The 15,548-nt window shown below is 52.1% G+C and overlaps 2 protein-coding genes across 4 annotated transcripts; one reads left to right on the top strand and one right to left on the bottom strand.

The window, feature by feature from the left end:
• Positions 1–563: 563 nt before the first annotated feature.
• On the bottom strand, positions 564–5,991 carry plekhj1 (pleckstrin homology domain containing J1). The gene is made up of 6 exons (XM_088907408.1): positions 5,615–5,991; positions 4,252–4,319; positions 4,093–4,159; positions 3,654–3,744; positions 3,473–3,536; positions 564–2,830 (listed from the first exon to the last, which is right to left on the bottom strand). The coding sequence occupies exons 1-6, from the start codon at positions 5,706–5,708 to the stop codon at positions 2,747–2,749; spliced, it is 468 nt and encodes a 155-aa protein (XP_088763534.1). The 5' UTR covers positions 5,709–5,991; the 3' UTR covers positions 564–2,746.
• sf3a2 (splicing factor 3a, subunit 2) lies at positions 5,127–14,831 on the top strand. Of its 3 annotated transcripts, none has more exons than XM_088907406.1 (9): positions 5,127–5,356; positions 7,359–7,499; positions 8,170–8,430; positions 8,516–8,562; positions 8,988–9,097; positions 9,806–9,855; positions 13,533–13,673; positions 14,078–14,146; positions 14,291–14,831. In XM_088907406.1, the coding sequence occupies exons 3-9, from the start codon at positions 8,233–8,235 to the stop codon at positions 14,615–14,617; spliced, it is 942 nt and encodes a 313-aa protein (XP_088763532.1). In that variant the 5' UTR covers positions 5,127–5,356; positions 7,359–7,499; positions 8,170–8,232; the 3' UTR covers positions 14,618–14,831. The 3 variants fall into 3 exon arrangements, with proteins under 3 accessions (XP_088763532.1, XP_088763530.1, XP_088763533.1); XM_088907404.1 differs by lacking the exon at positions 5,127–5,356 and adding an exon at positions 5,831–6,531; XM_088907407.1 differs by lacking the exon at positions 5,127–5,356 and adding an exon at positions 6,488–6,536.
• The last annotated feature ends 717 nt before the right edge of the window (positions 14,832–15,548 follow it).

Here is a 15,548-nt window from a genome sequence, read left to right as displayed (position 1 = left end):
CTGTTTGCTGAATTAAGGAAAAAAGCAGGGTATTGGCTTCCAGTTAATTTCAGACAATTTAAAATTGTTGCTTTCCTACCACTGGGATATATAGTCTTTGAGAAACTTTGCGCAGTATTTTGGGTCTCAGTCCTTCTGAGCTCAAGGTAATTGTACTTCATCTGCTGAATTATACAAATATCATTATGCATTTAATCTGGCCTGCTTAAAAGTTCCTAATAAAAACAAGCAGGACAACGAGTGATACCAGGCACGCATTAAAAGTTAACTTTTTTTAAGTGTCACTTTCAAAACATTCAGATTCTCCTAAAAGCAGATTTTACACAAGAGGCTTAAGAGAAATGAATGTTTAACCTCCCTCCCACTGCCTATAAACAAAAGCGAGAGCCTTTCACTGATCGGAGAGTGCAGAAGTACAGCAGACGCTGTTCTGTCTCCTGTTGTCTTTAAGAGCTCTGCTCCCAGCAGTCCCTGGCAGTGGCCAGTTCAAGCCACTTCCTGTGTTTACTACGGCACCAGACAACTGGCTTTTCAAACAACCATCAACGACAGCAAAACGGATCTCGGTAAAATAGGATTTAATCAAAACTCGCAAGACACTGATCTCCAGTGAAAACAAACATTTAAGATTTTGACGGCATCTAGACAAAATTACAGTAATCTTTAAAGTAGCTTCAATCATAAAATTAAACACTGATATCGGATGGAAATGGGTGCAAAAAGAAAAAAATGGGCTTTGTCAAGGCCACCTTCTGTACTTACTACAGCCTACTGTGCTATTATTGTAGTGCACTCATTCACTTTGGATCTCTGTCTCCAACACAACACAAAAACAGCATCCATCTTAGGTGGGTGGAAAATGCCCTGTATCAAAATTTACTTATCAAATGCACAACACCACAGCATGCAGCAGTAGTTGCTGGCAATGAACCGTCTTTTCTGTGCTCTCAAAAGGGGGTAAAGATCTCAAAATTATAAAGTTACAAAGTAAGAGATAGCGGGTTAACATTAATCTGTAATCAGGTGGAACCCATGGTCTTGGGCTACACCCCCAAGAGGGTAAATGGATTTCAGAAATGATCATAAATCCACTAACCCACTTGAGTGTGTAGCCCAAGATCATGGGTTCCACCTGCACCCTCTTGAAATCCAGCATTGTAACTGCACATAAATATTAAGGTTTTGTTAGAGCAGAAACAAACACTTTTTCTGGGGGGGAGTGGAATGCTCCAGGGCTGCTGTGGGTCCTACATGTGACACTATGGGCTGTCCACTGGCCCCAGCGTGGCGTGCCAGCCCATCAGACCCTCCAGCACACAGGCCAAACAGGGCACCTGCAGGGCAGCCAGTGATCTGAAGTCTTGGGTTCAGGTCCATAGACACACCTTCAATTTTAATTAGACACCTCTGGGGTATAAAGCTGCTCTTTTTTAAACCACCTTTAACTGGATGGTTTTTATGTTGGTTTTTTTTCCCCCAAGACACCAAGTCTAGGTGACTAGGATCAACCAATGCCCTGGCCCTAAAATCAAATACCACACTGACAGAAGACAAGCGTGGTGTTAAACAGGAACATCAGCTCAAGAGCCTACAGCCCCAGCCCTGCGTTACTGCTGCCCTGGGACATAGGGTGCCAGGCCGGGCTTGTCTGAAGAGGCCCCTCAGTCCCCTGTTGACAGGCGCGGTGGAGCTGCGGTTGCATCTTTCTGGTCAGCTAAAGAAAGCTAATTTTCTTCAAGTCACTCAGGTGTAACCAGCTCTGGTCCTGAAAGACTGTAACCAGAACCTTCATGGTTTCATTCCAAGTTCTTAAATTCTTTCCATAAGTGGTAAAAAAAAAAAAACCAAAACACAACAGCAGTGAAGAATGGCTGCATCCAGAAATTGGCAATTTAAAAAATAAATCTTGCATGACAACAGAATTTCAGAACCAAGGAGTTCCCTCCTCCTTTCTAGAAACAGGACACACAACGTAGTTCACACAAGCCTAACACGCTAAACCCACACACACACACTAACAGCTGCATCCAGAGGAGTTACGCTTGCATGGAAATACTGACACTTTATCAATACAGCCTTTTGGATTTTAAAGGTACCTGGAAAGGAAATGCTAAAGAAAATAAATGTTTTCAGAACTTGCTTAAAAAAATAGACTTTGTATGCACTTATGTACACAACTGCAAATCTGGGTGCGATCAAACTCTACTTAAACAAGCGTTTTGTTTTTTTTCCAGAGGGAAGTAGTTACCCGACTTAAAAACATCAGGTTGTCTCCAAACACTGAAACTATTTAGAGAGCCCCCCCCCCCACCAAGCAAAATATCAAACTATCACAGTGACATAGGCCTCATGTAAGAGCCTAGAAATCCACTGCTCTCTCCACAAGACACTGGCAGAGTACAGAAGCCTCATTTCAGACACCTCAGAAATGAGCATCACATTTTAGAAAACATGCACACAGGTTGTGATCTTATACATCAAGTCCAGTGCAGAATCACTAGGCGTCTTCAATTCACACAAATGTTTCGTGTGCACATTTGATCCACTTTTTGCTTTCTTGATCCAGGTCTCTAAGGAAGATCCTGTGAAAGCAGTCTTCACAGTGCAGACGATTGAAAAGGTCAGTTCCCTCTTGGTGGGGTGGACGGAGTAACTGTGCTCTCGGGTGTGTGGTTACAGTGGGGGAGCAGGTGTGAAGAACAGCCCCGTGTGGCTGTAGGGGAGGTGGGGTGTGGTGTCCCCCTTGTTAGGTCGCCTTGTCGTTGGCTTTCAGGGAGCTGTTAACCTGGAAACGAGCCTCATCCGATATCCCATACTGCTCCAGGGGATCCTGAGAGAGACATAGAGGTTAATGACTGACTGGACACTCCAGTACATTAACACTGCACTGAGAGAGAGAGAGAGAGAGGGGTTCATACAGACACACTGACTGGACACTCCAGTACATGAACACTGCACTGAGAGAGAGAGGGGTTCATACAGACGCACTGACTGGACACTCTAGTACATTAACACTGCACTGAGAGAGAATGGGGTTCATACAGACGCACTGACTGGACACTCCAGTACATAAACACTGCACTGAGAGAGAGAGGGGTTCATACAGACGCACTGACTGGACACTCCAGTACATAAACACTGCACTGAGAGAGAGAGGGGTTCATACAGACACACTGACTGGACACTCCAGTACATTAACACTGCACTGAGAGAGAGAGGGGTTCATACAGACGCACTGACTGGACACTCCAGTACATTAACACTGCACTGAGAGAGAGAGGGGTTCATACAGACGCACTGACTGGACACTCCAGTACATAAACACTGCACTGAGAGAGAGAGGGGTTCATACAGACACACTGACTGGACACTCCAGTACATGAACACTGCACTGAGAGAGAGAGGGGTTCATACAGACGCACTGACTGGACACTCCAGTACATTAACACTGCACTGAGCAGATGTATCTCACCTTCCCTGTGATTCTCTGAATCTCGGTGCGGTAGAAGATCAGGCTCTTCCTCATGGACTCGTAGCTGCGGGAGACGCCACACGGGGAAACATCACACAGACATGCACCAACAAGTCTGAACAGACTCTCAGAACCCACCACGGCTCTCACCGGGAAAAACGGGACGGATGGACAGACAGACCTGGCTCGGATAACAGAGTCCATCCAATCCTGGCACTGCTCCTGAGAGTCGCACTCAAACAGGTACTTCCGCTCTGACTCGTCCAGGAAGGCTGCGGACACCGGAGAGGAATGGTCACAATCAGAAAGACAATGCCCAGGCACTGGACTGAACTACAGGTCTCCACAGGTCTTACCAGTCTTGATCTGGACTTAACCCTCGACTCCACTAGAGTGGACACAGAGCCCCGGACTGGACTGGGACAGTACTGGACCAGACTGGAATGGAGTGGAATAGACTAGGTGGTATTGGTCCAGACTAGAATAGACTGGATTGTGTTGGACCAGACTGGAATGGACTGGGTTCTATTGAACAAGAAAAGTGTAAACTGGTTTGTGTTGGACCAGACCGGACTGGAATGGAGTCCCAGCCCAGAGCCCCGAACGCCCGCGAGACTCACCGATGGAGAAGGCCTGGCTGTCTTCTCTCTCCACGCGGCACTGTTCCAGCAGCAGGGCTCCCAGAGGCTGGAGAGAGACGGACAGTCGGACACAGAGCCGTCACACCGAGCCCTCACCGTCTCCCCCGGGTGCCCCCGCCCCCGCCCCCGCCCCCTTACCTCTTCCTCATCCGTGCGGAAGTAGAACAGGAAATTCACCACCAGCTTGACCAGCCTCTTCTTCATGACTGTTAGAGAGAGAGAGAGGGAGAGAGAGAGATCAGCCATTGCTCCGAGCAGCACTCCCTGCACTCGCCCTGACCTCGGCTGCAACAAGAACCAGAACCAGCAGGCTGGACCCGAGAATCCCGATCAGAACCAGCGCAATGTCCCTCTACTGCAAGATGCTCGCTGGGCTCTGGCTAAGGTCTTAGCTCTTATAGGTGACCAAGGGGCGTGTTGTCAGGCCTGTCCAGCGAGCTGGCCTCGCCCAACGCCAATATCGCCAAGTTAGGTGTCCATGGCCATGTCTCCAGATGTGACCCACAGGCTGGAGCCAGGCGGACCGACCAGACCGGTCTCCCCTGGCACCTGTGACCTCCTCCTCTCTCTATCTCTCTCTCTCTGGCCTGTCCTTCTGCTGGTCCACCATTCCAGCGAGCTTCACTAGCACAACCGATGGGTTACAGTGCCACCAAATACGACAATTAACACGACAGCTTGGCCATTTCACATATGACACAGGCTCGCTGTGTGTCCCTCTCACTCACACACACACACACACACACCAGGCTGCAGCTCGATTGCATCTGCTCCCCAGCAGGATCGGGAGCTGTTCTGGGTCTGCTAGGTGTGGGAATGCTGGGTTGAGGTTAGTCACTGTGGGGAAGGATGTTTGTCTGTCTGATCAGGGCAGCAGAAAGCGCGTCTCCGTCTCTGTTCCTGTTCCTCTCCCTCACTTTTTCTGTTCCTCTCCCACAGGGCCAGACGCCGGGGGGGGGCTATAAATAACTGCGATAAGACAGCAGACGGGCGCTTCCTTAAAAAATAGCTCCCTTTCTGTGCCGGAAAGAGAAAACAATGGTGTGTGTATCTCGGGGGGCCGCAGACTCCGAGCTGCAGACCTGCTGGAAACATTTTACACATCGTAATTCCTTCCATCTTCAACCCCTGCACTCGGCAAGGTTACGGTTTTAGCCTGGGAATATTTTTTTTGTGTGCAAGATAAAACAAAGAGACAAAACAGTCTAGCCGGAAAACAAATGCGAAGACAAGAAGCACACCGGTTTGTAGAAATGAACCGCATGTCCAGTTAGGTGATGCGGGTCGAAACCGGTCCAGATCGAGGACAGAAACAGACAGAGCGCCGAGTCCCACTTATAAGCAAACACAGTTTCACGAGTACAGCTGCGACCTAGCGGATGAGGACAGGCGACAGCAGAGCAGGGAGACGAAGACAGACAGGGAAGTGGACACGGAAAAGACACGCGTGGACCGGCAGGGAGAAGGGAGGGGGGGGGGAGCCCCGTGTGCCCGTCCGTACCGTCGCCTTTCTTGGGTCCCCGCATGCCCAGCTGGGCCGCCCTCTCGGAGGGCTGGCGGCTCAGCGACACCAGCTCCCTCTCGTTAAACCGCATCCCTCCTCCGCCGCGCCGCACCGCTACCGCCGGCCTGGCATCGCCCTGGGAAACCGGCGACCGCCGTCCGCTCCGGCTGGCACACGCACGCACACACCCACCCGGATCTCGGCGATCCCCGCCCCACTCGGGACAGCCTGACTCGCGTTACCAGGCGGCGGGGTCTTGCGCGTTTCTCTCCGCAGCTGCCCACCGCTCCGCCCTGCGAGTCTAGCGGCCTCACGGGCAGACAGAGCCCGGGTCACGGTTTTCCACCGCCGGACCGGACCCTCCCCTGCGACACAGCTGCGCTCCGCACCCGGAAACGGTGGTCAGGCGTGAGGGTCTTCCGCGTTAAATACCAGCCATAGTAAAACTACAGGCTACTTCTTAATAGTCTCGTCCACTCGTGGCTAATTTTTCGTAGTGGCTGGCGTAGTCTTATATTTCTCTCTTTTTATTCTTAATAAATGTGTAAACCGATTGCTATTGTATTCCTTAATTTTCATTAAAAAAAACTACAAGTCCCAGATTGCCAAACGCTTTCTATGGTCGTGTGTGCGTGGCAGGATTTCTGGGACATGTAGGCAATTTTAAATGTCACGTGACAAATGTGCGTTTGAACGCGTTTTTGGTGCAATTATTTTTAAAACATACACAACTGGATAGTTTCTGAAATGACAGGTTTTATATTTGAAAAATTGTCCGAATATGCCGCGTTACCAAAATTAAATGAAGAGTTATTTTTGAATTACTGGTTATGTCACAGCGGAGAGATTGTTAATAAAGTTTGGTTTCCCTGCGCATGTACTGTTTGACCGGAAGTTACAAGCGTGTGTTGTTGGTAAGGTAATCGTTTGAAATGTTACTTATAATGTCTCTAATACTTGTTTTAAAAATGAAATTAATACATTTTTACAACCGTAAACTTATGTGAATAGTTTGGGGGCTTGTACATGCTATTTAAGGTTTACTAAGTTTGGTAGTTTTTAAGATAAATTTGTTTCTAGATTCGGGACACCTCGTTGTTACATTTTAAAACTTAAATCTCACTGTGAGATTTGTAATTATCGAATTACGAAGTGTTCTTACAATGTAACCTTTGTTTAAGGAATTATAAAATGACTTCATTTTAATAAATAAGATATTAACAAATCCCTTCTGTAATCAATATTGGCGCCCTTCGATCTTCACGTAACTATTTGTGACCTTTCCGGTTTAAAAATTATTCAGTGCCCGAAACGTCTGCGTGTAATGTTTTAGATTTAGTGTGAGAAAGGCATCGACTTTAAACTTTGTCCACGGTTTTTTAATTAATTACGGTACGTTACAAATGTATTAAGTTGCGTTATCCATTAATTACTCGTTAATCACTCCTTGTTGGTGGTGTTCTGGCAGGGCTGTGCAGCTCCTTCTCAAACCCCCGATAGTTCACCATTAAATCGCCGGTTTCTGAAGCTTAGGAAGTTTCTTAGTGATAAGCATCTGGTTTATCACATTTACACATCTAGCGATCGTCCGAGACCAAAATCATGGCACCCTCATCTCTCAAAGACCAGGTTCTCTGGTTCCAACGATCCTCTGCTTTGAAGTTCAGAGCCCTGAACGTTAACCGCGGATTAAAACGCTACTGTAAATGTGGATTAAACTTTTAATCCAATGTATTTATAGGCCCGATCGTCAAGTAATCGCCTGTCGTCCTCCAGTCCTGCGCCGGTGGCTGGAGAGCTGTGGAAAGCGAGCAGAGGAACTGCCCCCAGGTCTGCCGGAGGTCCCTGTTGTGGGGATAGCTTTCCCACAGCTGGGTTAATTGTGAGTTCACCTTGTCCTTTTTCAGGAAGTGTCTTTTTTTTTCAGCAGCCATATCACCCTGCGGCTCCCAGCTGGCAGCCCCACTGGAGCCCAGCAGGTGTGAGCCTGGTCAGTACCTGGAGGGGAGACTCCTGGGAAAGCTGAGGCTGCTGCTGGAAGAGGTGTTAGTGGGACCAGTAGGCCCACAGCTCACCCTGTGGCCTGTGTGGGCGCTAATGCATCCCTCAGATGAGATGTAAAACCGAGGTCCTGACTCTCTGTGGTCATTACAAATCCCATCACATTTTTCAAAAAGAGTAGGGGTGTTACCCCAGTGTCCTGGCTAAATTTCCCCCTGGCCTTTACCCATCATGGCCTCCTAATAATCCCCATCTCTGAACTGGCTCCATCACTCTGCTCTCCTCCCCACTGAGAGCTGGTGTGTGGGGAGCGGACTGGCGCATCACCCAGGTGGGACTGCACACTGGTGGGTGTGGAGGGGATCCCCCTGACCTGTACAGCGCTTTGAGTGGAGTGTCCAGAAAAGCGCTATAGAAGTGTAAAGAATTATTATTATTTTTCCTGAGTGGGGTGCCGTGGGGTCCCAGCTGTGTGGTGGGTTGTTGTTGTTGGTGGTGCTGGACTGGTGGAGGGGCGGGAGTCTGACTGGTGTCTCCCCCCCCCCACCCAGGGCCCGGTGTTTTATCCGCGGCCGAGCGAGAGTGTGTGTCCCTGAGCCCGTGCGCCCGCCAGGATGGATTTCCAGCACCGGCCGGGGGGGAAGACGGGGAGCGGGGGGGTCGCCTCGGCGTCGGAGAGCAACCGGGACCGGCGAGAGCGGCTGCGGCAGCTGGCCCTGGAGACAATCGACATCAACAAGGACCCCTACTTCATGAAGAACCACCTGGGCTCCTACGAGTGCAAGCTGTGCCTGACGCTGCACAACAACGAGGTGAGCGGGCGACCTGCGAGCGGAGCGCCCCCCGCTGTCCCGGCCTGGGGTTAACGCTGCTGCGTCGCTGTGCTTTGTTTTTCAGGGTAGCTACTTGGCTCACACACAAGGGAAGAAGCATCAGACCAACCTGTGAGTAGAGTTCAGGTTCTTTGGTTGTGTGTGTGTTGAGCTGTCAAAGTGTCTGTCTCCTTCAGCCCGTCCTCTTCCACTCTGACCCGTCTCAGCTGCTGTCTGCCCATGTCTGTAAGTCTGCGGGCCTGTGCCCTGCAGACCCTGTGCTGGCCTGTCTGTCTCTCTGGCCTGTGTTAGTGTGAGTGTCGGCTTGGCTCACTGTCTGTTTACTTGCCTGTGCGTCTCTCTGTCTCTGCCTTTTTGTCTGAGTGATCATGTCTCCCTGTCTATCTGTGGGTGACCTGGCCCAGCCTGTATCTGGTATGGGTGACCCTGTCTCTTTGGCCCTGCCTGTATCTGCCTGTGGGTGACCCTCTCTCTCTGGCCCTGCCTGTATCTGCTGTGGGTGACCCTTTTTCTCTGGCCCTGCCTCTCGATCTCAGTGCGAGACGAGCAGCCAAGGAGGCAAAGGAGGCCCCAGCCCAGCCCGCGCCGGAGAAGGTGAAGGTAGAGGTGAAGAAGTTTGTGAAGATCGGGAGGCCGGGATACAAAGGTGAGGCATAGCCCAGCGTCCCCTGCCTCCGGGTCTGGTGACTCCCAACCCAGTGGATCTGTCCATGCTGGCGAAGCAGGTGCAGTTTGCCAAAGGCAGGGGGTCCCCATAATTCTCCTGAAGAGGTGCTCCATTAACTGTACCCCAACCTTGCCCTCCAACTATAGGAGCTAATGAGAAGAAAGTGTCAAACTGGAATTTCCCCTTACTGAGTGGGGTGTTACTGCATGTCATCAGAGAGTTTTTGGGTTGGGGGTACAGCTGGTGCGAGCAGTCAGGCCTCTTGAGATCCCCAAAAATGTTTTACTAATCTCTTACTTTAAAATTATGACCAGAAATATCGGTAGAAATGTCAAATAAGCCTTATAATGAATAATAGAATAAAGATTAAGAAATCTAACAGAAAAGATTAATTTCGAGTCTTCTCCTTCTGCTGGTGCTTTGCATTTTGGTAAGAGATTCAAGGCTGTCACTCTAGAAAAGGGTACAAAACAATTCTTTTTGTTTTGCAATGAATTTTTAATGTAAATATGACATAACTCTAAATATTTCACTTTCAAGATTTAAGAAGAGTGAGAATACCTTCTGTAAGGCTTAGAGAATGAATATTAGCACAGAATCTACATGTTGCATACCACTGAGTCTCTAATATGCTTATTTTCTTATGTTTTTAATTCATAATGAAAACTAAATATTCTTTCCCTACAGTGACAAAACAGAGAGACCCAGAGACTGGTCAACAGAGTCTCCTTTTCCAGGTAGGATTGAACAGACCAACTCTCAGCTCTGTTTATCCACCTGCATCCCTCAGAGCAGGAATGGTATAGTGTATTCTCCAGAGTCACTGCTGACCCCTCAGTGCAGGAGTGGTACACCCCAGTCACTGACCCCTCAGTGCAGGAGTGGTACACCCCAGTCACTGCTGACCCCTCAGTGCAGGAGTGGTACACCCCAGTCACTGACCCCTCAGTGCAGGAGTGGTACACCCCAGTCACTGCTGACCCCTCAGTGCAGGAGTGGTACACCCCAGTCACTGACCCCTCAGTGCAGGAGTGGTACACCCCAGTCACTGACCTGCTGACCCCTCAGTGCAGGAGTGATACACCCCAGTCACTGACCTGCTGACCCCTCAGTGCAGGAGTGATACACCCCAGTCACTGACCTGCTGACCCCTCAGTGCAGGAGTGATACACCCCAGTCACTGACCTGCTGACCCCTCAGTGTAGGAGTGATACACCCCAGTCACTGACCTGCTGACCCCTCAGTGCAGGAGTGATACACCCCAGTCACTGCTGACCCCTCAGTGCAGGAGTGGTACACCCCAGTCACTGACCTGCTGACCCCTCAGTGCAGGAGTGATATACCCCAGTCACTGACCTGCTGACCCCTCAGTGTAGGAGTGATACACCCCAGTCACTGCTGACCCCTCAGTGCAGGAGTGATATACCCCAGTCACTGACCTGCTGACCCCTCAGTGCAGGAGTGATACACCCCAGTCACTGACCTGCTGACCCCTCAGTGTAGGAGTGATATACCCCAGTCACTGACCTGCTGACCCCTCAGTGTAGGAGTGATATACCCCAGTCACTGACCTGCTGACCCCTCAGTGTAGGAGTGATACACCCCAGTCACTGCTGACCCCTCAGTGCAGGAGTGATACACCCCAGTCACTGACCTGCTGACCCCTCAGTGCAGGAGTGATATACCCCAGTCACTGACCTGCTGACCCCTCAGTGCAGGAGTGATATACCCCAGTCACTGACCTGCTGACCCCTCAGTGTAGGAGTGATACACCCCAGTCACTGCTGACCCCTCAGTGCAGGAGTGATACACCCCAGTCACTGACCTGCTGACCCCTCAGTGCAGGAGTGATACACCCCAGTCACTGACCTGCTGACCCCTCAGTGCAGGAGTGATATACCCCAGTCACTGACCTGCTGACCCCTCAGTGTAGGAGTGATGCACCCCAGTCACTGCTGACCCCTCAGTGCAGGAGTGATATACCCCAGTCACTGACCTGCTGACCCCTCAGTGCAGGAGTGATATACCCCAGTCACTGACCTGCTGACCCCTCAGTGTAGGAGTGGTACACCCCAGTCACTGCTGACCCCTCAGTGCAGGAGTGGTACACCCCAGTCACTGACCTGCTGACCCCTCAGTGCAGGAGTGATACACCCCAGTCACTGACCTGCTGACCCCTCAGTGCAGGAGTGATATACCCCAGTCACTGACCTGCTGACCCCTCAGTGCAGGAGTGATATACCCCAGTCACTGACCTGCTGACCCCTCAGTGTAGGAGTGATACACCCCAGTCACTGCTGACCCCTCAGTGTAGGAGTGATACACCCCAGTCACTGCTGACCCCTCAGTGCAGGAGTGATACACCCCAGTCACTGACCTGCTGACCCCTCAGTGCAGGAGTGATATACCCCAGTCACTGACCTGCTGACCCCTCAGTGCAGGAGTGATACACCCCAGTCACTGCTGACCCCTCAGTGCAGGAGTGATATACCCCAGTCACTGACCTGCTGACCCCTCAGTGCAGGAGTGATATACCCCAGTCACTGACCTGCTGACCCCTCAGTGTAGGAGTGATATACCCCAGTCACCTGCTGACCCCTCAGTGTAGGAGTGATACACCCCAGTCACTGCTGACCCCTCAGTGCAGGAGTGATACACCCCAGTCACTGACCTGCTGACCCCTCAATGCAGGAGTGGTACACCCCAGTCACTGACCTGCTGACCCCTCAGTGCAGGAGTGATATACCCCAGTCACTGACCTGCTGACCCCTCAGTGTAGGAGTGATACACCCCAGTCACTGCTGACCCCTCAGTGCAGGAGTGATACACCCCAGTCACTGACCTGCTGACCCCTCAGTGCAGGAGTGATACACCCCAGTCACTGACCTGCTGACCCCTCAGTGCAGGAGTGATATACCCCAGTCACTGACCTGCTGACCCCTCAGTGTAGGAGTGATACACCCCAGTCACTGCTGACCCCTCAGTGCAGGAGTGATACACCCCAGTCACTGACCTGCTGACCCCTCAGTGCAGGAGTGATACACCCCAGTCACTGACCTGCTGACCCCTCAGTGCAGGAGTGATATACCCCAGTCACTGACCTGCTGACCCCTCAGTGTAGGAGTGATACACCCCAGTCACTGACCTGCTGACCCCTCAGTGCAGGAGTGATACACCCCAGTCACTGACCTGCTGACCCCTCAGTGCAGGAGTGATATACCCCAGTCACTGACCTGCTGACCCCTCAGTGCAGGAGTGATATACCCCAGTCACTGACCTGCTGACCCCTCAGTGTAGGAGTGATATACCCCAGTCACTGACCTGCTGACCCCTCAGTGTAGGAGTGATACACCCCAGTCACTGCTGACCCCTCAGTGCAGGAGTGATACACCCCAGTCACTGACCTGCTGACCCCTCAGTGCAGGAGTGATATACCCCAGTCACTGACCTGCTGACCCCTCAGTGCAGGAGTGATATACCCCAGTCACTGACCTGCTGACCCCTCAGTGTAGGAGTGATACACCCCAGTCACTGCTGACCCCTCAGTGCAGGAGTGATACACCCCAGTCACTGACCTGCTGACCCCTCAGTGCAGGAGTGATACACCCCAGTCACTGACCTGCTGACCCCTCAGTGCAGGAGTGATATACCCCAGTCACTGACCTGCTGACCCCTCAGTGTAGGAGTGATACACCCCAGTCACTGCTGACCCCTCAGTGCAGGAGTGATACACCCCAGTCACTGACCTGCTGACCCCTCAGTGCAGGAGTGATACACCCCAGTCACTGACCTGCTGACCCCTCAGTGCAGGAGTGATATACCCCAGTCACTGACCTGCTGACCCCTCAGTGTAGGAGTGATACACCCCAGTCACTGCTGACCCCTCAGTGCAGGAGTGATACACCCCAGTCACTGACCTGCTGACCCCTCAGTGCAGGAGTGATACACCCCAGTCACTGACCTGCTGACCCCTCAGTGCAGGAGTGATATACCCCAGTCACTGACCTGCTGACCCCTCAGTGTAGGAGTGATACACCCCAGTCACTGCTGACCCCTCAGTGCAGGAGTGATACACCCCAGTCACTGACCTGCTGACCCCTCAGTGCAGGAGTGATACACCCCAGTCACTGACCTGCTGACCCCTCAGTGCAGGAGTGATACACCCCAGTCACTGACCTGCTGACCCCTCAGTGCAGGAGTGATACACCCCAGTCACTGACCTGCTGACCCCTCAGTGCAGGAGTGATACACCCCAGTCACTGACCTGCTGACCACTCAATGCAGGAGTGATACACCCCAGTCACTGACCTGCTGACCCCTCAATGCAGGAGTGATACACCCCAGTCACTGACCTGCTGACCCCTCAGTGCCGGAGTGATACAGCAGAGACACTGTGAGCCCCCTGTCTCCCCAGATCGATTACCCCGAGATCGCAGAAGGCATCGCCCCTCGTCACCGGTTCATGTCGGCGTATGAGCAGCGGATCGAGCCCCCCGACCGGCGCTGGCAGTACCTGCTCCTGGCTGCCGAGCCCTACGAGACGATCGCCTTCAAGGTGTGCGGGGGGGGGGGGGGGGCATTGGACGGGTCATTGATGAGTGGTTATTGAGACTCCGGAAAGTTCCAGTTCTGGGTTTAGGGATTTAGGAGATGTACGGTCTTGGTGAGCACTTTACTTTAGTAGCATAAAAGCCAATATGCTGCTTGTCTTGTCTCTTCCTACGTTCTTTTTAAAAAGTAATGTAACCTGACAGAAATCGCTTGTTCCCGCATGTTGTGTTGGCCCTGAGCTTTGACCCCCACCTTGACCTTCTCAACTACATATTTCACCCGCCTGGTGAAGGATAAAAGTGTTTTCGGTGGTTTTTACACTTGTTTGCCCCTGGTTGCTGAGGAGAGGCCTGAGAAGGAGACTCGAGTTGGTCCCCAGTTAATCAAGCTGACCTGATTTGCCCTCAGGTGCCCAGCAGGGAGATAGACAAGGGCGAGAACCGTTTCTGGACACACTGGAACAGAGAGACCAAGCAGGTAAGGGACACGCACCTGGCAGGTGGACCTAAAGGCAGAGCAATGTTTAAGACTGGGTTTTAATGGGACATTAGGGCAGTAGCTCTGATGGTCTGGCTGTGCCCAGTGTCTGTATTAACCGCCTGTCTCTCTCTCTGTCTCCAGTTCTTCCTGCAGTTCCACTTCAAGATGGAGAAGGTTCTACCTCCTTCCAACGGCCCGGTGCCCCCGATGGGAGTGAAGAGACCCCCTCCCCTGATGGGAGGGATGCCTCCCCGGCCCCCGCCCAGCGAACCCATGCCCCCCCCTCCACCAGGAGGGATGCCCATGCCCCCCCTGCCCCCCGGTGCGCCTGCACCCCCTCAAATGCCCCCCCAGCTGCCTCCTGCCCCAGGCATCCCCCCTCCTGCGCCCATGCCCCCCCTCCTGCGGCCTCCCCTGCCGGCCGAAGGCCCCGGGGGACTGCCCCCGCCTCCACCAAGTGCCCCATAGTGCCTCCCCCCGGACCCTCTCCCTGCCCCCACCCTGCACTCCCACCCCACGTCCCTCTGCGTTTTCCACGCCAGCCCTGTTCACTGCGGCCCCTTGACCACACTCTTCCTCTGCCCCGCGGTTGCAGGTCCTGCGTCTGGAACTGGCCTGCGGGGCCGTTGGCCCTCGTCTCTCGTTTTTATTTCCCCAGAATAAATTTTCTTTTTAGAAAAAACTTCCAAGCTGTGAGAGCCCGTTCCTAGTTCACACAACACGGGGGCTCGCCTGTGGGGTTGTGTTGATTGAGATGTGGGGACTCGTATGAAAGTCCTTTCAGGTGCTCCTGCATCGCACAACGGGTTATGAATTGGTGTCCAGGTGTGTGTGGCTGACCGTGGGGTCCGGGGTCTGTGTGGCAGGTGGTCAGACTTGTGCCTCTGTCCCTGGCTCGGAGTTTCCCAGAGGCTGGGGTGCCCGAGACTCCTCAGGAGTGTGGGCGAGCCCCATATTTGGACACTGCTCCGAGCCCCCCCCTCCGTGACCAGGCCTCTCTAAGCTGGGTGGCACAATGGCCAAGGTGCTGCCAGAGCTCGTTAGGCCCTGATTGCTTAATTAGGTATTCCGAGTCACAGCTGGTCCTCGTGATCCCTTTAATTGCATTGACTGAGCAAAAGGGAGGTGTTAACTTTTTCACACAGGGAAATTGGATGACCGGTCACAACTTTTTTTTCTTATAAATGACGTCAAACCTCATTGTAAGGTTAAGCTCTGAACCCCCCACTGGAATTATGCATATATAGTGTGGTGTCCTGAATCTCGCCTGGCAGGTGACTGGGATTTAAACCAACTCCCATGGGTTAAACTGGTGGCATCTCGCTCCTCTTTTTATCCCAATGTCTCTAAATGTATCTAGAGCGATGTTGGCGTTCATATACCTTTTCTCTTTGACCGC

The sequence above is a fragment of the Atractosteus spatula genome, chromosome 28 (assembly GCF_055471065.1).
Source record: "Atractosteus spatula isolate fAtrSpa1 chromosome 28, fAtrSpa1.hap1, whole genome shotgun sequence".
Lineage (NCBI taxonomy): Eukaryota > Metazoa > Chordata > Actinopteri > Semionotiformes > Lepisosteidae > Atractosteus > Atractosteus spatula.
This window is presented reverse-complemented; position numbering and strand designations above follow the sequence as displayed.